This window comes from Equus przewalskii, chromosome 6, assembly GCF_037783145.1.
Source record: "Equus przewalskii isolate Varuska chromosome 6, EquPr2, whole genome shotgun sequence".
NCBI classification, from domain to species: domain Eukaryota; kingdom Metazoa; phylum Chordata; class Mammalia; order Perissodactyla; family Equidae; genus Equus; species Equus przewalskii.
In genome coordinates, this window is record NC_091836.1 from 90,381,620 (window position 1) to 90,408,266 (window position 26,647).

Genomic DNA, 26,647 nt, shown 5'->3' on the forward strand with positions numbered 1-26,647 from the left:
ATTTACATTTGTAAGGTAAATCTCTATCTGTAAAAGGTGCCTCCCTCTCTGTACCAGGAAGAAGAAGAGAGATGACCTTGTCCCTAGAAGCTCTTAATGGGGAAGGCAAGAACTTAAGTTGGTTGCTGTCTGGCAGTCTCATGTAACTGATTTAGGGTAGTGGCTTCTGACCTTTCTAACCTTTACTTAATCCGATTTGATTCTTGTCTAAAAGTCATGGGATCACCCAATGACCAGACCCTACCTGCACTGATACCATTTTAACTTTTTTTCATGTTCTTTCCTTTGTCTTGTAAAGAGATGACTCACATACCCATGCCTTATAAAATTAGCCCTAACCCTCAACTCGGGGCAGCAGCAGCGGCTCTGCCTGCCCATGGGTCCTTTCCCCATGCTAGTGGGGGCAACAGAAGCGGCAGCAGCAGCAGCTCTGCCTGCCCACGGGCCCTGTCCCCATGCTATTTATTCCACACTATTCTCTAAATAAAAGAGCACTACTGCCAGATCTTGAGAGTCCAAGAAATCTTTCTTTCGACTCCTCGGCTCACCGACCCCGCATCACTTACCATTTTAACAAGTTTCTTGAATGATTTTTTTTTTGTCCCCCCTAGCTTTACTGAAGTAAAATGAAGAGATAAAATTGTAAGATATTTAAAGTATACAGTGTAATGATTTGATATACTTATACATTGTGAAAGGATTACCCTCTTAGAGTTAATTAAAACATCCATCACCTCTCATCGTTTGCCTTTTTGTATGTTTGTGAGAACAATTTAAGTTCTACTCTCTAAGCAAATGTCAGTTATACAAGGTTTTCAACCATAGTCACCATGTTAGAGATTAGATCCTCAGACTTTATTCATAACTGTTGGTTTGTACCCTTTTACCAACCTCTCCCCACTTCCCCAACCAGCCCCCCCGACCAATGCTGGTATCCACTCTTTTACTCTCTGTTTCTGTTTTCTATAAGTTCAATTTTCTTTTCAGATTCTTTTTTTTTTTTTGGAGGAAGATTAGCCCTGAGCTAACATCTGCTGCCAATCCTCCTCTTTTTTGTTGCTGAGGAAGACTGGCCCTAAGCTAACATCTGTGCCCATCTTCCTCTACTTTATATGTGGGACACCTGCCACAGCATGGCTTGACAAATGGTGTGTAGGTCCACACCCAGGATCCGGACCGGCAAACTCCAGGCCACCAAAATGGAACATGCAAACTTAACTGCTACACCATGGGGCTGGCCCCGTCTTTTTAGATTCTTTATGTAAGTGATACCATCCGGTATTTGTCTGTTTGTCTTTCTCTTTCTAGCTTATTTCACTTAATGTAATATCCTCCAGGTTCATCCATGTTGTCGCAAATGATAAGATTTTCTTCTTTTTTTAAAGCTGAATAACATTCCATTGTATGTATATATGTGTGTGATATATATATATATATATATTTACCACATCTTCTTTAGCCATTCATTCATCAATGGGCACTTAGATCGTCTCCATAACTTGGCTATCGTGAGTACTGCTGCTATGAACATGGGAGTGCAGATATCTCTTCAAGATAATAATTTCGTTTCCTTTGTCAGTATGCCCAGAAGTGGGATTTCTGGATAATATGGTAGTTCTATTTTAATTTCTTGAGGAACCTCCATTCTGTTTTCCATAGTGGCTGTAGCAGTTTACATTCCTACCAACAGTGCACAAGGGTTCCCATTTCTCCATATCCTCGCCTGCATTTATTATCTCTTGTTTTTTTGATGACAGATAGCCCAGCAGGTGTGAAGTGATATCTCAGTGTGGTTTTGACTTGCATTTCCCTGATGATTAATGATGCTGAGCACCATTTCATGTACCTGTTGGCCATTTGTCCTATGCTTATTTTTTAGCTGGGTTATTTGTTTTTTTTGATATTGAGTTGTGTGAGTTCCTTGTATATTTTAGATATTAATCCCTTATCAGATATGTGGTTTGCAAATATTTCCTCCCATTCCATAGTTGCCATTTCATGTTTTTGATGGTTTCCTTTGCTGTGCATAAACTTTTTAGTTTGATGTAGTCTACTTGTTTATTTTTGATTTTCTTGCCTATGCTTCTGATGTCAAATCCAAAAAAATCATTGCCAAGACCAATGTCAAGCAGCTTATCACTTATGCTTACTTCTAGGAGTTTTATGGTTTCAGGTCTTAACATTCAAGTCTTGAATTCATTTTGATTTCATTTTTGTGTATGGTGTAAGATAGTGGTCTAGTTTCATTCTTTTGCACGTGGCTGTCCTGTTGTCCCAACAGCATTTATTTAAGAGACTATCCTTTTCCCATTGTATATTCTTGGCTCCTTTGTCAAAAGTTAACTGACCATGTATGCATGGTTTATTTCTGGGCTATTCTGCTCCATTGTCTCTTTTTGTGCCAATACCATATTGTTTTGATTACTGTATGTTTGTAATATAATTTGAAATCTGAAAGTGTGATGCCTCCAGCTTTGTTCTTTTTTCTTAAAATTGCTTTGGCTATTTGGGGTCTTTTGTGGTTCCATATAAATTTTAAGATTATTTGTTCTATTTCTGTGAAAAATACCACTGGAAATTTGTTAGGAATTGCATTGAATATGTAGATTGCTGTGGATAGTATGGACATTTTAACAATATTAATTCTTCTGATCCATGAACATGGGATATCTTTCCATATTTGTGCCCAAGGAAAACACTGATTTGCTTTCTGTGCATATAGATTGACTGTATTTTCTGGAGTTTCAGATAAATGGAATCATGTCATATGTACTTTTTTTGTCTGGCTTTTCTTCAATGTAAAGTTTTTAAAATTCATCAGTGTTATTGTATGTTCCTTCAATAAGATTCCATTTTTATAGATATACCACATCTTAAAAATTAATTTAATTATGCATGGACATATGGGCTGTTTGCATTTTGAGGCTGTGAGGGATCAGAATTGGCCACCCCAAATGTGTCTCTTTGGTTGATTATTTTTAAGAACAAAAGACTCTGAAAGAAACTTTGACCTTCCCCCCAACTGTCTAAGAGAAACTTAAGATAAAAGGCCTGTCCCTGGGACAAGCCATCACCATAGATATCTCTGGGTCTCAGAAGACTGTGAATGTCCTTGCTGAGCCCATTCTTACCTACCAAACATTTGCTTTTCCATTTCCATATGCATTACCTCCCTCCCCTTTGAAGGCTCAAACCATTACCCCCAACACCCTGCTTTGTCTTTAGCCAAAGATAATGTTTAAGGTGGCAGCTTTGGCCATTCTGGCTGAGTTACCCAGTTTTCCTGGGTTTCTCCCATGTTTGTGTTATAAAGCTTTGTTTGTTTTTCTCTTGTTACTCTATGTCAATTTACTTTGTAGACCAGACAGAAAGACCTAGAATGGGTAGAGGAATTCTCTTCCTCCCCTACAAGGCTATTATGAACAAAGGTTTGTAAATATTCATGTACAATTCTCTGCGTGAACATGTTTATTTCTCTTTAATGAGCACCTAAGAGTGAAATAACTGCGTCATATTTCGCATGTATGGAAAACTGTTGGGAATTTTTTTTAGGGTAAAGTGCTTATACCATTTCTGTTCCTATCAGTGACGTAAAAAAGTACCAGTTATTTCTCATCCTAGCCAATGGTTGGTATGATCAGTCTTTTTAATTTTACCAATTAGAATGGGTGTATAGTGATATTAATTTGCATTTCCCATCTTTTCATTTACTACTTGGCGGTTTGTATATCTGTTTGGAAATGTCAGTTCAAACCTTTTGTCCATTTTATCAGTTTGTTTATATTCTTTGATTTAGTTTTAATAGTTTTTTGTATCTTGTGGTCAAAGAACATATTCCATATCACTTCAGTTCTATGAAATCCACTGAGATTTACTTTATGGCTCAGCAGATGATCTATTTTAGTGTTCCAGCATGCACTTGAAAGAATATGTGTTCTGTTGACATTGGGTGGAGTATTCTATAAATATCAGTAAAATTGTTGGCTGGCAGTGCCGTCTTCAATATCTATACTGATTTTCTATTTGTTGCATCAATTTCCAAGAATGTTTATATTTCAGGTTTTTTTTAAAAGATTGGCACCTGAGCTAACATCTGTTGCCAATCTTCTTCTTTTTTTCCTTCTCTCCTAAGCCCTGCAGTACATAGTTGTATATTCTAGTTGTGAGTGCCGCCTCTGGTTGTGCTATGTGGGACACACCTCAGCATGGCCTGATGAGTAGTGCCAGATCCATGCCCAGGATTCCAACCGGTGAATCCCTGGGCCGCTGAAGTGGCATGTGTGAACTCAACCACTTGGCCGTGGGGCCAGCCCCATTTATATTTCAGTTTCAAGTGTGGATTTATCTATTTGTTCTTTGAATTCTTCCTGTTTTTTCTTAAAATCCTTTAATGCTCTGTTATTGGGTACACTGTGTATGATTATGTCTTTGTGATGAACCTTTTATCATTATAAAATGTCCATCTGTATACCTGATAATATGACTTGCACTGAAGACCAGTTTGCGTGTTATTTATATAGCTATTCTTGTTTTCATAAGATTTATGTTTTCATGGTATACATTATTTCCATCTTTTTATTTTTAAACCTATCAATCTGTACAAATTATGTTTCTAATAGACAATTTGTATTTGGTTTTTACTTTTTAAAAAAAATCTCTGCGTGTTGGGAGAAAATTCTCTATGGATCCTGCATGTTGCTGTATGTTTTTTGAGCAAAGGTTTTCATATTTTTGCTCTAGACTGTCTTTTCAAGGATGTTTATATAGTAAGCAGACTTGGAAGATACAGGGTCTCCTCTGGAGCAGATTTGCCTACTGTCCAGTGTAGTAGAGGTAAGGTCTCCCTCCAGAGCAAAAGTTGGGCAGGTTGGCTTAGCAGCCCTTTCTATACAATTGGGGCTTCCTTAGCTGTGACTCAAACCCACTCTGTGCACGTATCCACCTGGGCATGCCTCTGCATCACCCTCTTGGGGCTTGGGGACTCAAGGGAAACCAATGCAAGCACGCACTTGATACTGCTTGCTGTGCCAGGAGTAATAAAGCCCTTTGTCTCCACTCAGCAGTCTCTTGTCTTCTGCCAGCATCTCTGAAACGGTGACAGTCTAACGTGTTATCTTGGGAATAGAATAAAATCTCAAGTCCTTCACAGTTCTTGATACTGCCTTTTAATTGGAGTGTTTAGACCATGTAGATTTAATATAGCTATTGATTAATTTGAGATTAAACCTATCACCTTGCCCTTTGTCTTCATTTTCAAATCCATTCTTTGTTCCCCGCTTCTTCTTTTTCTTCATCATTTGGATGGATTTTCAGCATCCATTTTATCTCCACTATTAGCTGTACTTCTTTATTTGTTGTGTGTGTGTGTGTGTTTTCTCTAGTATTTACAATATATGTCTTTAACACATCCAAGTCTACCTTCAAGTAATATACCTCTTCACGTAAAATATAAGAAACTTTCAATGATTATACTTCCATTAACTCTCTCCCACCCCATTGTTGTTGTCATACATGTTGCCCTGCATGTTGTTAAAACCACAATAATTAACTTTGCTTAAAAGCCAATTGGTTTTTAAAGAAATAAAAGATTAGGGGCTGACCTGGTGGCATCGTGGTTAAGTTTGTGTGCTCCACTTTGGTGGCCCAGGGTTTGCAGGTTCAGATCTTGGGCGCGGACCTACACATTGTTCATCAAGCTATGCTGTGGTGGCATCCCACATATAAAATAGAGGAAGATTGCTTCCTCAAGTAAAAAGAAGAAGATTGGCAACAGATGTTAGCTCAGGGTCAATCTTCCTCACCAAAAAATTAAAAAAAAAAGCCAAAAAACAAAAAACAAGAAAAAAGAAAATGATTTCACATTTACTTGTACTTCTATCATTTCCAGAGCTTTTCATTGTTTTGTGTAGATCCAAGAATCTATCTGATATAATTTTTCTTCCACCTAAAGATCTTTCTCCTGCAGCTCTGCTAGTGATAAATATTTTTGGCTCTTCTGAAAAAAAAAATCTGCATTTTGCCTTAAGTTTTGAAGGATATTTTTGCTTCATATAAAATTTTAGGTTCACTTTTTAAAATCCATTCTTTTAACGATGTCATCCTCAGTTATATGGTTTCTAATGAGGCTTGTGGTTTTCTTATGCTTGTTTCTCAGTATTTAATATGCCTCACCCCCTGCTGTTTTCCTTTCTTTTTTCACTGTTTTTCAGCAATTTGATTATGAGGCATTTAGTAAGGTTTGGTCTTTATCTTGCTTGGTGTTCATTAAGATTTTGGATCCATGGGGTTAGTTTTCATCAAATTTGGAAAAGTTTTGACAATTCTTTTTCACTCCCTTCCTCCCCTATTCAGACATTCCTAATTATTCTATGTGATTATTCATGAAATTATTCATGTGAATTATTCATGTGATATTGTGTCACTGCTCAGTGAGTCGCTAATCATTATTCCAGTCTTTTTCTCTTTGCTTCAGTTTGGATTATTTCTATTGCTACATCTGCTGTTTCTTCAATTTCAGTAACTTCTTTTTTTTTTACATCTAATATACTGTTAATCTCATTTAGTGAATTTTTCAGTTTTAGATATTTTTCGGTTCTAAAAGTTCTATTTAGTTCTTTTTAATATCTTCCATTTCTCTCCTTGTTGTGTTCATGTTTTTCTTTTAATGGCTGAGCATAGCTAACATATGTATAATAGATGTTTAATGATTCTAATTACATTATCTCTTTTCATTTCTGTATCACTTTCTATTGACTTGATGTCCTCCTGATTATGTGTTATATTTTTCCTCTTCTTGACATGCCTAGTAATTTTGACTCAGGACTAGACATTAGACATTGATAATAGACAAAGAGTAAACAGATTTGACCTTGCTGAGTTTCACCCTATGCAAACATCTTAGCATTCAGCAAAGACTCATTGCAAGCCATATGCAGATCTACCAAGTACTTTGCATAGTTCCTTACTCTCTGAAATTCTGCCCTACAACTTCCAGTTACCCTCGACTCCCTGAGTTCTAATCTCTGTTCCTCAACTCAGGAAAACTGCTGTGCTCTGCTTATGGTCCTCTCCCTTGCATCAAGATCTGGAATGCTCTTCCAGGCAGTAAATGGACAGTCATAGGTTCACCTTGTTTCTCTTCTCTTAGAGACCACAGCCCATCTTTTGACTTTTGTTTCATTTCTGAAAATCATTGTTTTTAATATCTTGTCCTGTTTTCTAGTTGTTTACGTGGAACCATAATTTTATTACTTCCATCATGCCCAGAAGCAGAATCCCCTGTACTTCAAACTACTCTGGAGACTGCAAATCAGTCACTGAATATAATGTTCATGTTAATCCAACATGGTCATGTATTGCTTAACGGTGGGGATGTGTTCTAAGAAATGTGTCATAAGGTGATTTTGTTGCTGAGCAAACATCCTAGAGTGAGTGTATTTACACAAACCTAAATGGTCTAGCCTACTACACAAGGCCATATGGTACTAATCTTAGGGGACCACCATTGCACATGCTGTCTGTTGGACTGAAATGTTGTCATGTGGTGCATGACTGTGGTTGGTAATTTTTCAATTTATAAAATAATTGTGATAATTCTGTTTACATGTTATGAATTATTTATGTCATGAAGCAAGCATTTTCTAGAGACAGATATGATTATCATTTGTTTCATATATAAAAGTAAAATTTAATTCAGTATCAAATTTTACCTTAAGTGAAAATTTTAATTACGCTTTAGCTTATTTGCAATATCAACACATCAAATAGGCTTTAGTTATATTAAAACTCTGTCCTAGGACTGTTTAAAGATTTTAAATATTTTGTTTAAAGATAAGTCATTATAAATATATGGCAGAGAAAATCTCTTTTCCCCTATTATTAAAGCATAATTCTAAATCTGTGTGAAGGTCAATAATCCAAATGCAAAAATTTAAACATAAGTATATTATTTTCACAAGCCTATATACATTCATTATTATTTGTTAAAAAGCAACAAATCTCAAATTTAGCACAGAAAAGAAAGTGGTAGTGAGGTATGAAATTTAATAAAGTTCTAGAGCCTGTAGCTTGGATGTTAAATGGTTGCACTGTTTTTATTTTGCTGAAATGGCAGAATATTGCCTTTATTTTTCAAATGAAGGTAAATCACAAAATGTCACTTGATGTTAGAAATCTCCATATTTTGGTCTGGCACGTGATTTCTTCCATACAGATTCCAGCTTTATGTCCACTAGAAGAGATTAAAATGCACAACGAAAAAGAAATTCAATTAAAATTTATATAAGGAAAAGTTTATGCAAACTATAAATTATCTGGAAAGGCATCAAAAGGGGAAGGCTTTTTTATTAAAAAAAATTGTATATAGAGGCCCTGCCCTGTGGCCTAGTGGTTAAAAAGTTCCATGTGCTCCGCTTTGGTGGCCCAGGTTTGTGGGTTCGGATCCCAGGTGTGGACCCGCTCCACTCATCAGCCAGGCTGTGGAGGCATCCCACATACAAAGTAGAGGAAGACTGGCACAGATGTTAGCTCAGGGCTAATTTTCCTCAGCAAAAAGAGGAAGATTGGCAACAGATGTTAGCTCAGGGCTAATCTTCCTCAAAAAAAAAAAAAATTGTATAATGAGCTAGAAATGCTGTTCTAAATTAAAGTGAGGTCACATTCAGATGTAAGCCAGATAGGAAAATTACTATTATCAAATAAATCATATCCCGGGATAAATATGATATAAACATTTTTTTTTTCTGAGTCAAGCAACAAACACCACAAGTAGGAAGAATTTGTAGAAACCAAAAATAACATTTTGGAGGAAGACTCAAAGTCATTTCTAAACATAATGGATGTGACAGAGACGTTAAACATAGAGATTTTCTGTTCCAAGTCTTCAGGTCTGTGATTGACTGAGAAAGCATATTATTTGCATCTGCTGAGAGTGTTTCAAGTCTTGAAATGAGTCAAAACAAAGTAAGCCACAGGGACAAATATGTGAAAATGGCAAGATTATGTATATCAGTATTGACAGGAATTTAACCTTAATATTTCGGGATAATTTAAATATTCCATGAATATAGATAATTAATGATAGAATTGGGAGAAAACTTTGTTATAGAGACTTTAAACAGACAAAAATCAAAACAAAAATACTTTTTCAAACTTCTTTTAGCAACTGGATGCTCTAGCCTCATCGCGCATCATCTGTTCTACTGGGCACAACCTGTAGGTCAATAAAGTCCTTGTATGTATGGACTCAGGTCTTAATTTTCATCCCACACCATTTAAGTTGTATAAATACTGTTACTATATTTTTTCTGGAAGCCAAAGATCAATTTAAGCAGAAAGAAAAAGAGAAGAGGCTATTAGTAGGGATGCTGTTTATAGCACAACAATTTGCAAAAGATATAAGAGAAGAAAAAGTGGAAAAGAATCAATACACTTTAAGGTAGTGTTGTTCCTTGTGGTCTGGTTTTGATGCTATTCTTACATTCATTACTACTTTGGAACAAGATTAGTAGAGAAATTGAGAGGAAACATTTATGTTCATTTATAACAATTTGATGTTGCTATGAAATTTTGATTGTATGTTACAAAATGATCAGTCCATAATGGAAATTAAACCAAAACTAACCAAACACAATCAGACAAAATTGGTCTTTGACCACATTTGAGAAGCACTGAGAACCTGAGCTTAAGTAGGCGATGCTACACATCTTGGTCCAAGTGTAGGAGAAACTCTGGAGTACGGTTTCCGACTACCTCCTTGCTATTATTACTCTGTGGTGAATGGGGAGAAGCCCTTTGGCATAGTGTGTACTCTGAGCCTTTGAGCCCCTTGATGGTTTTTTCTTTGGAGAATGGTACATTTTCTCTTTTACAGGCTATCAGAACTTTCATGACTGTCTAATACTACCAAAAGACAATATCTGGGTGTTCTGAAGACAATTCCAGAATCTTTGTCTTAAGGAGAATGAATTCTAAGTATCGGATTGAGCTCTGGCTTTTCATATATCATGAATTTTATTTTTTCCATTCTTATTTATTTGTGAGACATTTCAGTTGTCTCAAGTGAGTTGGTAGGATGCTTGATACAGAATAATTTTGTAGACGTTTCTATAAAAAACATCTGGCAGCTGAAGAAAGAAAAGGGAGATTTTTAATGGAAAACCCTAAATGGTTTGGTGTTGAGGGGCAAGTCACAAAGGGAGGAGATTGATGGTACAACATATCTGAACTGGCAAAACGATAGAAAGATTAACCAAACTGTGTGGAGATGAATCAAGAGGTAAAAGGCTCCAAAGTGGTGGCAACTGCCATGCCGTAGAGAAAGGTGGTCTCAGGAATCACTGCTCCCTCTCCCCCATAGCCTGCATCATTAGACTTTACTAAGGGATAACTGTGCAGATGTAAATTATGTTGTGTAGGCATATTTTAATGCATAAGAGAGAGGCCATGATTATGGGGGTGGGATTACAAACGTGTAGGCATATTTTAATGCATAAGAGAGAGGCCATGATTATGGGGGTGGGATTACATACACTAGCCTATCAGCAAGGGAGGAGCTTTGTAGATAGTTAAGACAGTACAATAACTCTGTAAGGTTGAGGATCCTGGGTTTCTAGGTGGCAATGCATAAGCTCCCTTGACTAAGCAAAGACAAACAGAGAACAAAGCTAATGGGCTGGACTTTCACTCATAATATGCATTTCCTCCAGAAACTCAGGAGAGTGAGTTACAGCAGGAGGATCATCAGAAGGTACTTTCTTCTACACGAATGGAACCTCAGTTCTCTTCAGAGCAGCAAGGAAGCCAGTTCAGTTTTTCACCACTCTAAATATACTTGCAGCTAGGGGTGCCCAGTGACTCAGTTTTAACCAAAGAAATATAAGTGAGGGTTTCCAGTCTGACAAGGACAGAGCTTGGAAATCATCACGTCTAGCCTCACAGCAAGAAAAATGCGGAACAAACTAAAACTCAACAACTCTTCTTAGAGCCATCAAAGAATTGCGGTTGTAGGGCAAACTACTGTATCACCAAAAACTGGAGAGACCAACAGGTGATTCTGCCACTGGGGCCAATACTGGCAGGAACACCTAAACCTTAATGGATGAATTGCTGGAGCCTCAGTATGGATAAGCTTGAAAGTTAAAAACTCTGGGGGGGCAGTCTTAGGGAGGAGCTCATACTTCCTTGAGTTTTACTTCCAGGAGCCCTGCCAAGTCAAAACTCTCCTTTGGCTTCCGGCAGTGGAAGGGGAAAAGCAACCATTTTGAAATATCCCAGAGCTCTCTGTTCTTCTTAATCAGGCATGCCCTCAGGGGAAACTATTTTACAAAAGCCAATTTGGGTTTTACTAAACCCTACTGACCTGTGGAGAGGAAATACCCAAATCCGGACCCTCTGTGTGGCAGAAAGGAAATAGCCAACTCCACTCCAGTCCCTGTAGCCTTCTTGTCTCACTTAAGAGGGAGAGTAGCTAAGAAGTAGCTGAGAAGGTCACATCCCAGGGACACAGATTCACCAGAAGACGGAGACCTAATCACAGGAGTATAATACACGTTTCTTCACCACCACTTACCTTTATAGTATTAGGGGGGTCCAGCTTAAAGCACTTCAAGCCTCAGACCCTATTTAAGAAAGAGTCTCTAGGGGAACCCAAAGACAAGAGGGAAGACAAAAGTAAGGCCACCAGAGTAAATATACGCCTCTGACACCACAGCTAGAGCAAACAGAAAACAAAGCCTAAATGCCAGCCATGTAGACATGAAACCTCACACTAAAGGCTTATTATCTACCTCAGTTTCTATTACTCAATATATCTTGACTGGCTCTCAACAAAAAATTACAAGACATGCTAAAATGCAAAAACAAAACCAAAACCAAAAAATAGTGAAGAGACAAAACAAGCGTCAGATCCAGACTCAGATATGGCAGAGATTTTGGAATGATCAGACTGAGAATTTGAAATAATTATGATTAATATGCTAAGGGCTCTAAAGGAAAAAGTAGAAAAGATGCAAAAATAGATGGGTAATGTAAGGAGAAAGGGAAACTCTAAGAATCAAAAGCATATGCTAGAAATCTAAAACGTAGCATAAAATATGAAATGCCACTGATGGGCTCATCAGTAGACTGGACATGGTGGAGAAAAAAAAGAGAGCTTGACAATATGTCAATAGAAATTGTTCAAAGTAAAAGGCAAAGACAAAAAAGGATGAAAAAAATGGAACAGACTAAGAACTGTGGGACAATTAAAAAATGTAAGAAATTTCACCAATAATTAATAGCTTTCCAAAACAGCACCAGGCCCAGATGGGTTCACTGGTGAATTCTGCCAAACATTTAAAAAGGAAATTACACCAATTCTCTACAATCTCTTGTAGAAATAGAGAGAGAGGGAAAACTTCCTGACTTATTCTATGAGGTCAGCATTACCCTAATACCCAAACCAAAGACATTACAAGAAAGGAAATGACAAACTAATCTCTCTCAGAGCATAGGCAGAAAAATCCTCAACAAAATATTAACAAATTTAATCCAACAATGTATATAAATAATTATATACCATGACCCAGTGGGATTTATTCCAGGTATGCAAGGCTGAAAGTCAATTAATATAATCTATCACATCAACAGGCTAAAGAGGAAAAGTCATACAATCATATCAATAGATGCAGAAAAAGCATTTGACAAAATATGACACCCATTTCTGATAAAAACTCTCAGTAAACTAGGAATACAGGGGAGCTGCCTCTACAAAGCACCTACAGCTGGCATCACAGTCAATGGTGAGTAATCAGATGCTTTCCAGCTAAGATCAGGAACAAAGCAAGAATGGCCCTTCTCACCACTGCTATTCAACATCGTATTGGAAGTCTGAGCTAATGCAATATAAAACAAGAAAGGTAAACAAAGTGTATATAAATTGAGAAGGAAGAAATAAAACTGTCACAGATGACAATCCCAATGAATCAACAATAACAATAACAAATAACATCAACACTAACAAAAACACAAAAATTCCTTGAACTATTAATCATTAGGCAAAGTTTCAGGATATAAGTTTAACATAGAAAGGTCACTTGACTTCCTATATACTAGCAATGAACGATTTGAATTTGAAATTAAAATACAGAACATCTTTTACATTAGCACCAAAGAAATGAAATACTTACGTATACATCTAACAAAATGTGTTCATAATATGAATGAGGAAAACTCCAAAACTCTGATGAAACAAACCAAGGATGATTTAAATAAATGGGAGAAAATCAATATTCGTTTATAAGAAGACTCAATATTATTAAGATGTCACTTCTTTCCAAATTCATCTATAGATTCAACACAATCCCAATTTAAATTCCAGGAAGTTACTTTGTAGAGTTTGACAAACTGATTCTAAATTTTACATGGAAAGCCGAAAGATCCAGAATTGCCAACACTGAAGGAGAAGAACAAAGTTAAAAGACTGATAGTACCTATCTTCAAGACTTAGTGTAAAGCTATAGTAATCAAGACAGTGTGATCAGATGAATATTTCATTCAGTGAAACAGAATAGAGAGCCCAGAAACAGACCCCCACAGATAATCAACAGATCTTTGACAAAGGAGCAAAGGCAATACAACAGATAAAGGACAGTCTTTTCAACAAACGGTGCTGGAACTACTGGAACAACATCCACATGCCAAAAAAAAAAAAACAAAAAAAACTAGACACTTGCCTTACACCTTCCATTAAAATGAACACAAAATTTGCCATAGATCTAAATGTAAAATTCAAAAGTGTAAAACTTCTAGAAGATAACACAGGAGAAAAACTATGTGACCTTGGGTTTGGCAGTGTGTTTTTAGATACAACACCAAAAGCATGATCCATGAAAGAAATAATTGAGAAGTTGGACTTCATTAAAATGAAAAACTTCTGCTCTGGGAAAGACTGTTAGAAAAATGAAAAGACCAGGCACAGGCTGGGAGAAAATATTTGCAAGACACTTATCAAGAACTGGTATCCAAAATATACAAATGACTCTTAAAACTCAACAGTAAGAAAATAACTCAATTAAAAAGTGGGCAAAAGATCTGAACAGACACCTCACCAAAGAAGTTATACAGACGGCAAATAAGCATATGAGAAGACTGTCAATAGTATATGTCATTAGGGAATTGCAAATTAGAACAATGAGATATCACTACACACCTGTCAGAATTGCTAAAATCAAAACACTGATAACATCAAATGTTGGCAAGGCTGTGGAGCAACAGGAACTCTCACTCATTGCTGGAGGGACTATAAAATGACTCAGCTGCTTTGGAAGAAAGTTTAGCAGTTTTGTACGTAGTGAAAAACAGTTTTACCATGTGATCCAGCAAGTGTGCTCCTAGGTATTTACCCAAATGGGTGGAAAACAAGTCCATGCAAAAACCTGCACATAAATGTTATAGCAGCTTTATTTTTGATTGCTAGTAACTGGAAGAAACCAAGATGTCTTTCAATAAGTATATTAATAAACTGGGGTACATCCATACAATGGAATATTATTCAATGATAAAAACAAATGGGTTATCAAGCCATGAAAAGATATTTCACTTAAATGCATATTCCAAGTCAAAGAAGCCAGTTTGAAAGGCTACATACTGTGTGATTCCAACTATACGGCATTCTGGAAAAGGCAAAATTATAGAGACATTGGAAAGATCCATGGTTATCAGGGGCTTGAGGGGGAAGAGGAGGAGGGAAGGAACGAATAGGTGGAGTACAGTGGAGTTTTAGGGCAGTGAAACTTTTTTTTTTTTGCTGAGGAAGACTAGCCCTGAGCTAACATCTGTTGCCAATGAAACTATTCCTTATGATAATGTAATGGTGGATTCAAGACATTATGCATTTGTCAAAACTCATAGAACTGTACAAGACAAAGAGTGAATCCTCATGTAAACTATGGGACTTTAGTTAATAATAATGTATTGATATTGGTTCATCGACTGTAACAAATGTATTATACCAAGGCAAGATGTCAATAATAGGAGAAACTGTTGAGGGGGAAGGAAAGGGAGTATCTGGGAACTCTCTGAACTTTCTGCTCAATTTCTCTGAAAACCTGAAATGGCTCTAAAAAATAAAGCCTAGTAATTTAAATAAAAAGGACGCACAAGAAAAATTTTGAGGGTGATGGATATGTTCGTTATCTTGGTTGCAGTGATGTTTCATGGGTGTACGTGTGTCAAAACATTAAAAAATGCACACCTTAAATATGTGCAGTTTATTGTATGTCAACTATACTTTAATGAAGCTGATAAAAATATAAAACTATATATATTATATATTTTTTTTTTTCCAGAGGACGCTATTTTCCTGATCAAAAGGGAACTGACTCAGCAGGCATATACTTTTTGCCTTTTGACCTATACCCTTTTCTCTTGGAATGTGGACACCATGTCTGCTGATGGGGAAGGATCTTGGAGGCCATGAGAATTAAAGCCATGTGAAGAGTCTGAAGAAGGATCATAAAAACAGAAGGAACCTGGGAATTCTTTGGTAATTTCTGGAACCACCATATGAGCCCTAGACTGCCTAGGTCAGGAGTTTTTGTTTGGAGAAAAAAATATATGCTCCTATTTGGTTAAGCCACTGTAGTTGACTTTCTCTTATAAGGAACTAAAGTTAGCAGTTTCTAACTGACATAGCTATTCATTAATTGCGCTCATAAAATACTTCAACAATAAAATCAACAGAAAAAAATCTTAATTATTGGAAATATAACGTTTCCCAAATCCTTCTATGATGAAATATAATCCTCTTCCTGGAGATTGCCCGAATAAGGCCTGGGCTCACTACTAAGTTGAAAAAGGAATGGATGAGAAAAATGGGGGGACTTTTACCCTGAAGAAAAGCCTGAATATGTAGGAAGGTAACAGTTGTTCTCAAATATCTGAAGGCTTTTCAAATGGAGGGGCCATCGGATGTATGTCTGGTGACAAGAAATATAATTAGCACATGCAAAAGGCTCATGGAGACAATATGATGTGTTATAGAAAGAATTTTTAAATCCATGTCAAAGATGTGCAAAGATGGAATAAGCTGTGATTGGTGTAGAGTTTCCTGATGTTGCAATTGGTCAGGCCTAGGGTGAATGACTATTTGGCAGAAGATTTTGTAATTTATTTTCCAAATAACATAATCCAAAAGATTTAAGTGACTAACTTTGGGCAGTCAGATAATATATGGCAAAGCAAAAACTGGAATCCAGAACAATGTGATTTCAAAGATGGTACTCTGTTCATTAAACCACATCATCTCCAGGAGAGGGCTGCGAAGGAGATTTAAATAACAGATGAGAATCTGAGTAATGGAGTTTTTAAGTTACTTCCCAGACTGCAACTACATATTTCTCAAAGGAAAGGGGAAGAGCAAAATTTAGAGTGCATATTACATACATGAAAAATGAGGATGTCTGTTGCATTGAAGGGTCAGTGAGCTTCAGTGAAGCCTCTGTACTTACGAGGAGGCCTGGTTCTGGAACAGGAGTAGGCCTTGAAAACCGTTTGCTAAATTTCCTCTTTTCTTTCCTCAGGTTTTGCATATTCTCAATACGTCTAGCCATGGACTTTTGGAAAATTAAAAGGAAAGAAAACAAATCATATCTTTTATAACATACAAAGGTAACATGCTGATTATACTTTTGGTTTGTGGCAATACAAAGAGATAAACACAATGCATGCACATATTTTACTTAGCATCGTGGAAGTAGGAAAAATCCTTTTTTCAAATGTGAGGTTCATAGATGAAGAAAAACTGGAGCATTGGTGCTGTTTTCAAATAAAGACTCTTTACTCTTGATTCCCACTTCACCAGCTGTGCACATTGTAGATCCAAGATTCAGGGATATATGTGTTTACTTTTATTTTAAAGGTAATTTCATTAAAAACCCCAAAGAGACTTTCTTTATAGAAATAAGAAAGCAAAATCCATGCACATTCTTTAGTTCTCTTAAATGCTGCATTTCACGCAGAGCTCTTAATGTCCGCATTGTATGGTGTCTGTATGCAGCAGTCCTAGGGGACCAAACTAGAGTGCTTTGAAGATAACGGACTATTAGAGTGGAGAGGGGATGAGTGATAGGAACTTTCACCCACTGCACGTGGGAGTGCACTTGGCACAACTGCTTTGAGAGCAATGTGGCATTACTTTATAACAATGAAAAATGTGCCTTCCCTACGATCCAGTCATTCTGCTCCTGCCAAAAGAACCAAGTGAAATTCTTGTTCATAGAATGTTCACAGTAGGACTGTTCATTACAGGAAAATGTGGAAACAATCCAATGTCCATCAACAGGAGAAAGGATTAATGAACTGGGCTATTTTCCACAAGGAACTATTCAACAGCAGTGAAAATAAACGAACTATAAGTAAGTACGACACTATGGACGGATGTTAGGAAACAGTGTTGAGAAGAAAACACTAAATTTTGCGTGACCATATATTTATGAAGTTCAAAACCAAGCAATCTACTTTCAGAGCCACATATGTGACAGACTATTAAAGAAAACATGAGATTGATAAAAATAAAATCCAAGATAGTGGTTACCTCCGGGACAGACGCGGGGAGAATGAGGGGAGCAGCCCCTAGGTGAGTTCAAGGATACTCGTATAATGGTGTCTTAAGTTGGAGCTGTATTTTATTGTTCTGCTTTACAAGTTATATATGCTACATATATTCTTGTGTAAGTATCAAATGTTACATTAAAAAAGGAGAACATAAGCCATTTAGGTTACGCTAATTAAGACTCATTCTAATAGTAGTCACAAGATCCCAGAATCCAGAGGAAGATAACGCAAGTGTCTGGCTAATAAAAGTTCTACCACATGAGGGACCACACATAAAGGAACAAGGTAAAGTCATAATTTTGAAATACCCCAAATTGTTTATTTAAACATTACCTGCCTTGCAGTGACCTCTGAAGGATGGTATCTCCCTGGTCCTTCCTACATAATACATAAAATTAAAAAACAAACAAACATAAAAGTCATAAGCAAACAGAAAAATTAATTGTTATAATAGGAATTCTATGCTACTTTTTTAAATTTATTTATGTAATATGTGCATACCATCTCAAGTGCAAGAGGCAGGATCAGAATAACACCATCAAGGTAAAAACCGAGGGTGGGGGGATAGGGATAGTATTATGAGAAAAAATAACGAGCTGTGAAGCACATTACAGGGAACATATAGAGTCTTGAGATTTATTCGGAGGTAGGAAAGGGTGTACAAGAAATCCAAAAATTCATGCTTCTGTTGGTACGTGACTTCAGTGGTGCCACGCTGCTCTTTGCTTAAGAACTGCCTTTAATCTGGCTTCTAAAGCCTGAAAAAGCTGGGGTGATTGAGGAACCCCAGCAGGTGTATGGTTTTCTGAGGCACAGGGAGCTTGGCTGTTCGTTTATAGGTTTCCCACTCCTTCCCCTAATTTCTAAATAGTACCTTAAATACCTTCCCCTTCCCTCATTTTGATCCAACTGCTTAACCCAAAGACCCAAAAGCAATCTCCTCCCCATCTGAATATTGAGAAGTTTATCCTGACCCCCCCTCCCCCCCAGCACCCCACCTCTGTAATTCTCACCCTACTTTCTAGGGCGAGTCAATGGGTCAGTCAACAAACATGACCCAGCGTGCCTGGCTCCTAGCAGGCGCGGGGTGGGGCCTGCACCCCAGGATCTGGTCCGTCTGCTTACCCCGGGGTTTCCCACCCCCAGCACCAACCCGCGCCAGGGCAGGAGCGCGGCCTCCGGGGCGAGGCCTGGGTAAGCACTCACGGGGTTGACCTGGGTAGAGTCGTCCTCCGTACAGCGCAGGCACATGCTGCAGAGCCTCGAGCGCCCGGCGCCCACGGCCTGAGCCCGACGAGTGACAGTGGGTCGCGGAGCCCCGCCCCATCACAATTCTCTTTGTCCGGGCCCGGGCCCCGCCCCTCCCGTGTGGTCCCTATCTGTCTGGAGAGCATCGGCAGCATTAGGGATGTCAGGTTGCCGCAATTCCCAATCCCTCCCCCTCTCTCACACAGACAACCACATTATACCAATTTTCTATCTTTTCTATTCCTCATCTCTCTACTCTTTCTCTATGGAGCCCACTTCTTAACACAACTGACTTAGATTCCATGGTCCCTCACTTTAGTCTGTCATCAAGGTTCTCAATTCCATCACCTCCTTGTTCTTCCATCACAACTTCCAGTTGGATCCATCCAACGATCTGCCTTCTCGCTGTCAAGAACTATGCTGAAGGGGTGGGAGGTGGGGAGATTTGAAGATTCTGCAATACATATTCGTCATCTCCAGCTTAAACTGGCTGCTCACCGCTGCTTCCACTTCTTTTATGCTGCACTAGCTTTCTTTTCTGTACTCTGCAGCGTTCCCTTCAAACTGTCTTCCCGCTATTAAAATCTCTGAGCCCACCATCTCCCTCCCGGTCACTTCCAGCAGAAGGAGGCAGACGGTTGCTTCACACACTGATAACAGCTAACACCTACATGGAACTTACGCTCAGCACTGTTGCGTGGACTTACACATGTTGACTCAACCCCTTCCACCAACTCCAGAGGGTAGGTGCGTGATCATCACCATCTGGGAAACAAGGCTCTGGCGTGTTAGATCACTTGTCCCAGGGTCTACAGGCGGAGGGTGAGCTGGGATTGCAGTCCAGAGTCGGCCTCCAGGGCCTGTGCTCTGAAGCACTGTGCTCGGCTACTGGTTGCTCTTAAAAGTCCAGGCTGGAGCTACCTCAATTCTTTGCCACCAGTAGCCCTATTACCTTGTCTGTAGCCACACTGTCCTTTTCCCTGTCATCCTCTTATCTCGAATAAATCTCCACTTCTGTTCCCATTTCCTAGATTGCCTCTTCCCTTTAGACATTTAAATACTCAACTCTTCCCCTCTTCAAACCAATAAAACAAAACCCTTTGAACCACAGCTAATTGTAACTATTGCCCATCGCCCCTATTTACAATAAATGTTCATGAGAATTGTCTGCAATCTCATCTCCTCTTCTTTACGTCCCGTGTGATATTTGGCTCACTGCAACCTGCTTCAACCCTTACTACCCCATGGGTGCCTGTTTCAGAATGGCCGCTAATAATCTTTCTGCTGAAGTCAATGGACACTTTACCACATGACCTTTGCATGGCATTAGAAACCACAAAGAGGTCTCTTGGAACAGTTAGGCTTAGAAAAAGTAAATTATCTTGCCCCTGTGACCACTCCCGTCTTGAAACTCTCCTCTGTGGGAAGAATATGCCTTAGAAAAATTGTGTAATCTTGTTCATGATCCTAAACCAGGAATTGACTTGAAATCCTCTGCTTTCTCTAATATACCATGTTGCCTCAAGAACATATGTTTTGGATACTTACCATCACATATCTGCTAGGGTCCTGGAAATACGAAGGTCAATCAATTACTGCCCTCAAAGAAAGTCAGACAAACTAGTAACAATAAAAAAAGGTAAAACAATCTGTTGTTAGGTTTAATAATGACACACGTGCAAAAATGCAAGAGCCTCTAATTCTGTCTGAAGATGAAGCCTTCAGGTTGATGCCAAGAAACCTTCCCAGTGGAGTTAGCCAGATTGGCCACTCACGTTAGTTCCATTCTTCTGGCTTCCTAATCTGCCTTTGCCCTCCTGGAATGATACTTCCACAGGTGACTCACCTGTAACCACCTCTAATTTGTGCAATATCCTCAGAACTGGTGTGTTAGGATAAGGACAGAGCCTGAAGGTGTACCTGGAAGTGTATAAGCTGGACCTTAAGGATGTATAGGAGTTTATGAGGCAGCTAAAGACAGAAAGAGCATTGCTGATGGGGGCAGCAGCATGTCCAAATGGCAGGGGGTATGGATCAGTATGATGAGTTTGATGAATGCGTAGCTATTTTCCAGTTGTTATCACTTCATTCATTGCTTCTCATTGCCTTTCCTCCACCTTTATTCTGTAAAAAACAAAAACGAAAACCACAAGGGACCAAGTTGAAATAAAGCATTGTTTAGCTGGATTCAGGCACCATGAGACTGCCAGAAAAGAATGTTTCAGAGTTTCACGTCTGAGATTTGTTAGGAAGCAGGCGGTGGAACCCACAACAGTCCAAATCCTGCCTTCACCGGCCTTCTCTTGAACACTTTGGGATCCTGGCCAGTTAATTACCTTGCATGAGCCTCAGTTCCCTTTTCTACATTTATAAAATGGGAATGATAAAATAACATAGGGTTGTTATGAGCATTGGAAATAATATAAGTAAGGAATCGGGGAGTTAGTTTTTACTGAATGAGGAGTTAATAATGGCAGTTGTAGTTATATTTTATTATAGGTTACATTGTAGAATCGTCCCAATGGGAAGAACCTTAGATCTCATGCAGTCCAATCTCCTATCTGATGCTTTAAATCCCCTTTCAATATGTTCATTGAGTGGCAGTCCCCCCTTCTTTCGATTAAATTAATGGATAGGAAATTTCAGTCCAGCCCATTCAATTTTTTGGTACTTTTAATGATTGGAATCTGTTACTTCAACCCACTAGTTCTAGTTCTGTTCTCAAGGCCCTCACCAAATAACATCATTCTCCTCTACATGATGATAGAGTTGGGGGAAGACGCTGAGATTGTCAGAATCTAGAAACTTGGAGGAGGGACCCCACAAGCCAGGAATCAGACCTCTGAGGAAGGGAACACTGCCGAGCTGAACTAGTACCACAGGGGCTTGGATGGGTGGGGAATGCTTCAGGGCAGGGGATCGGAGAGCTTTTAGGAGGGGGCACTCTCCAGCAGGTGCTGATAGGATTAAGGAAGAGCAGGAACACCAATGCTGGGTGTGTGGAAAAAACTTACAAACTGGAAGCAACTGGTGCTAGAGACAATTGCTACTGCAGGTGAAATGTCGTTGCTGGCGAGATGCTGAGAGCCAGAAACAGGAATGTGTCAGATCCTTCTCTCCTCCCCCTGCCTTCCAATCTCCCTCCAGCATCCTCTTGGCTAAGCCTACCAGGACTCCGGCTGCCTCACCTTTCAGCTCTTTATTTCTAAAGAGCAGTAAAATGTGCAGAGTCCCAGCCCTGGCTTCACAAAGTAGAATGTGGACGAGTGGGTTTAGAGCTGATGGACAGCAGGTTAATGAGTGGCACAGGGACCCTCGTGCCCTAAATCACATGCAGGCCTTCACCTCTACGTCTTTGGGGATGGTTTCAAATGTCCCACCATCCAGGTCGATAATCTGTATCACACTACAGTTAGCCAATGTCCGGCACCAGACACAAATCTCAAAATGTGATCTGACCAAGAGTGAAAGGGGCAAGAGTATTAACTCCCTAAGTCTGGACAGTATATTTGCATAAAAAAATGCTTTTGCAGGAAACGAATACAATTTAACTGTAAAATTGTGAAAAACTCCTGAATGCTGAATGCAAGCATGGTCAGTATTCCTGCTTGTTTATGTTTGATTGGTAGAGAGCTGAAATTCTCAAAGTCAACTCTAGAAAATGCCACCATCCCAAAATGTTTATAATTTTATGTGAAAAACAAAACAAATAAGCCCTTTTACCTAAAAATGGGTACTGAGTTCAAATAAATTCGGGACATTCTAGATGAAACAAAGCTAAACAAGCATCTACTGCAGGGCTACTCAAAACCTATAATATGCTAAAGTGTTTATGAATTTCCAGACGGCATATATTCTACCATGTTCTCCAATTTATCTGCTTGTGGGACCCCTTTTCAGTGTGCCATCTATAGTCTTTCTCACTTGTATTCAGAGGATTCTAGATTAAAGATAGTAGTTGTTTCTAAATAACTAAATGTTATTTTATATCGTTTTAAGAATGGCCTTGCTATGTCATAAACTACATCAACTCTGAATCTCAATATTAAACCAGATTTTCCCCACATCCCATTATGTATCTCATTTTCTCTCTAAGCAAGATTTGCTAATTTTTGTTTTATATCTTAAGTAGCTGTTTCATAATAGCTTTTTAGGGCGTTTCCATACTGGTGTTTATTATCTTTCTCTGGGTATTTGATAAATCTATGCTGATGAAATAGTTAAAATAGCATTGCAGTACTAATACAATATCTGTATCCTGTAAAACAGGCTAAGGTTTATCAAATAGAATATCCACACAATTTTCCTTAGTATAAATATTAAGTATTTTCTTTCATTTTTTGCAAATGAAATAATTTGAAGTTTATATCTCTTAGCTTTCTTGTCTATCGTCCCCAGTAATTCAAAGCTTGGTTATTTAGCAACTGAGTTTATAGGAACATTTAAATATTTCATTCACATTTTAAGAAAAAAAAGCTTGTCGGGTTTGTTTGATGTTTCTGTAATTAGATCTTACTTTTGTAAGATTATGCGAATATGGGGCAAGTTCGTAACAAATTAACTTGTAAGCTTTTCCACGTAAATGAAACAACTTGTGCAGAAATACAAATGGAATCAACACCGATGTATCTTGTACCATTATTCACAGAGTGTCTGTTTTCTGGGCTTCCAACGGGCTAGGAAATCTTTTTTGGGGCAATAAGAAACTTTACTTATTTACTTGAATTTCAATATAACTGTTTATCTTTTGATCTGAAGCTATTTTCCAAAGTAAATGGGAGAATTGTGATTAACTTATATATTTAGGATTTTCTTGTGACTTTATTTTTTAAAATAAAATTTGGGAGAGTAAATCTTTTCTAGGTCCTAAGATTCTTGAAATACTGGAAATTTTTCTTCCTATTAAAGTGGGTTCCCCTTCCACGATACAATGCTATTTATTTGTCTGTTTAGTAAATACGATTTGACAGATTCATCACTTTCTTTTTGGCCATTCTTTCATACTACAAATATCTATATCCGCTGAGTGCCTCTTTTACTCCAGGCTCTGTGCCTTGTGCTGGAGTTTTAGTACTAAGCAGGCAGGTAGGATTCCTACATAAATGGGTCCCGTGTAAAATAATACCAGTGCAGGGCTGACTTCATGGGTGTACAGCCTGTGTGGTCACACAGGGAGTCATGCTTAGGAAGACTAATGCTCTGCTCTTGCTGTCTTATAATCCTTAATTTTTAAGCAAGTGGCCCTGCATGTTCATTTTGCACCAGGACGTGCAGATTGTGTAGGCGGTCTTGAACATACCCTACAAAGTTTATGAGAAATCTCTCTCTCTCTCTCTATCCATCCAACTATCAACACCTGGCACACAATAGTATTTAGTGTAATTTTTCATTATGATTGCCATGTACTGAGTTTATAGAAGATTTTCCCTTCTCTGTACCTGGGCAGTTAAATTGTGAAATCTAGGGTATAGACGTTTAAACTTTTCTACATTGTTACATCTGTTTAGATTCAACTTAGCGTCCCATCCTGTCAAGAGCCTTCTTTGTTCTCTATAACTCAGCACCTCCATGTCATCTGCTCACTAGATGAACATGTTATGTCATCATCCAAATTTGTGATGAAAACTCTGAACAGAACAGGGCTGGGAAGATGCCCTGCAGCCCAGCACAGAAAGCCGCCCTGCAGGTTCAGCAGTAATTATTTACTGGTACCTTTTGGTAGACTTGTTCATTCAGTTACAGATTCACTCAAGTTTGATATCAATTAGTTCTGATTATATCCTTCTCATCCACATCAATATCATGAAAGACTTTTTCAAATATATTGCTGGAATCTGGATATGCTTTAGACTCCTAGTCCATATTGAAGGTTGTTCAGTAAACTTCTCCCTAACCTAGAAACTAACTTAGATAAATTTCTAGAGTTAATATTGCAAAAAGAAATCAAGGAAGGAGTTAAGCTAGGGGAAAAATACAGCATTTCTTTTGGACTGTCTTATATTTATTTCATGGGTTAGTATATTAGTTTCCTATTGCTACTGTGACCAATGACAACAATGTGGTGGCTTTGAACAATAGAAGTTTACCTTTCACACGTCTGGAGGCCAGAAGTCTGCAGTCAGAGTGTCAGCAGGGCCTTGCTCTCTCAACGGGCTCCAGGCTCTGGGGAAGTACCCATGCTTGGCTCTTCTACCTTCCGGTGGCTGCCTGCATTCATTGGTTTGAAGCCACATCATTCCAATCTCTGTCTCCATCCTCACTTTTTCTCCTCTGTGTGTGTCTAATCTCTCTTTCTGCCTCTTTCTTGTAAAGACACTTGTGATGGTATTTAGGGCCCACCCAGATAATCCAGGAGGATGTCCTCAAAATCCCCAATCACAACTGCAAAGATGCTTTTTTTCCAAATAAGGCAACATTCATAAATTCCAGGGATTATGACGTGGACATAACTTTGGGAACAATTATTAAGCTACCACAGATACTTTTGCCTTTTAGTTTTGTATTACATATAAGAAGGGCATTATACATTTTCATCCTTAGGGCTTCTGCACATCTGAACCGAACCTGGATAGGGATTAACTTCACCTGCTTATCCTTTGCCTCACAAGGATCTGCTTGTTTTTTCCACCCTGTGGAGCTGTAACTCCTCACCTCTGTGGGGTAGAGCTAGGGCCACGCTTACTGTGTCTTTAGGTCACCCGGCCTTTCATTGTAAAGAAAGCAATTAGCCGGCTGCTGCAGTTAGAATGCTGGAGGTAACAAATGACAGCTGTTGCTGTTATTATCTTTGAGAAAGTGTCTTTGACAAGTTCCTTATGGCACTTCTAATCACATATCCCTTTGGTATGACACAAATCATTTGCCACTGTGTTCTGATTTATGAATTCCTTCTGGACCAGCAGGTAAGTCAGGGCTCTGGTTGAGGCTGGGTGCAGGAATAGCTGGCAGAGGTGGGGAGCTACTAGCTGACAATGCTGCTGCATAAATCTTGGGCCTGGCAGATGCATGAAAACTAAGCCCCTAAGACTGTGACCAGAAAGAACAAGGCAGAACAAGAGCTGCAGGAGAGTAGAGAAGGGGCCTGGGCTAATGAAATTCCACAGGGCATAGGAAATCAGAGGCAGGCATGGACCTCTGCCTAAATTACCTTGATGTTCATGTGTAGGTAGGGCATGAACCAGAGGAGAGATGAGAGGCAAGTCACAGACAGTCCACAAGACACAGTTCCATAGGGAGGGAGCGAGCATTTGAGGGGTCACCTTTACATTCGCCTGGGGTGGTGAGAAAACTGTGGGTGGAATCTGGCAACGTAAAGAGGGGAGGTTAAATGGAGAGAGATGGAATTGGGAGATGAGATTAGAAAACGGAAGAACCACAAACCAGTGGCGATTGCTGCTTTTCTCACTGTTTCTCTCCTCTCCTTCCTCCACTCCTCCCTCCCACTTCCTGAGCCGTAAGGACCTCGTGCTCCATGAACTCTGCTCCCACTCAGTCAGCTTTCTTCTCAGTTGTCCTGCACTTGCTCTGCATTGCAGCCCCCTTACCTTGGCTGACTCTGCACCTGTCATGACTGCCCCAATATAAGGTTAGGTCTTTCCTCAAAATTATGCCTCAGAAAAGAGTGAGTCGCTTTGTGTCAGAACCCTTATAAGGTCTCTGTATTTCAGAGCTCTTTCTCAATTACTTTCTTTTGAAAAAGTTTTTCAGGAAAATGCACTAGTCAGAAATGGCCTTAATGAATGCCAGCATTGGATGCTTATCGAGGTCACCTATCAGAATCAGTAAAAACACAAGGTAAAGAAGTTCA

General features: G+C 38.8%; 1 protein-coding gene and 1 long non-coding RNA gene across 18 annotated transcripts in view; one reads left to right on the forward strand and one right to left on the reverse strand.

The window, feature by feature from the left end:
* The window catches only part of LOC103558898 (uncharacterized), a 116,014-nt gene that overhangs the window by 2,090 nt on the left and 87,277 nt on the right, over window positions 1-26,647 (forward strand). For all 17 annotated transcript variants that reach the window (XR_011541276.1, XR_011541281.1, XR_011541271.1 and 14 more), the window contains exons 2-4: window positions 15,327-15,523; window positions 16,560-16,647; window positions 17,287-17,393. This is a non-coding gene — a long non-coding RNA (uncharacterized lncRNA). The remainder of the gene's footprint in view (window positions 1-15,326; window positions 15,524-16,559; window positions 16,648-17,286; window positions 17,394-26,647) is intronic.
* CCDC179 (coiled-coil domain containing 179) lies at window positions 8,030-25,047 on the reverse strand. The gene is made up of 5 exons (XM_008532126.2): window positions 24,927-25,047; window positions 18,799-20,964; window positions 17,926-17,970; window positions 16,423-16,592; window positions 8,030-8,230 (listed from the first exon to the last, which is right to left on the reverse strand). The coding sequence occupies exons 2-5, from the start codon at window positions 18,841-18,843 to the stop codon at window positions 8,146-8,148; spliced, it is 345 nt and encodes a 114-aa protein (XP_008530348.1). The 5' UTR covers window positions 18,844-20,964; window positions 24,927-25,047; the 3' UTR covers window positions 8,030-8,145.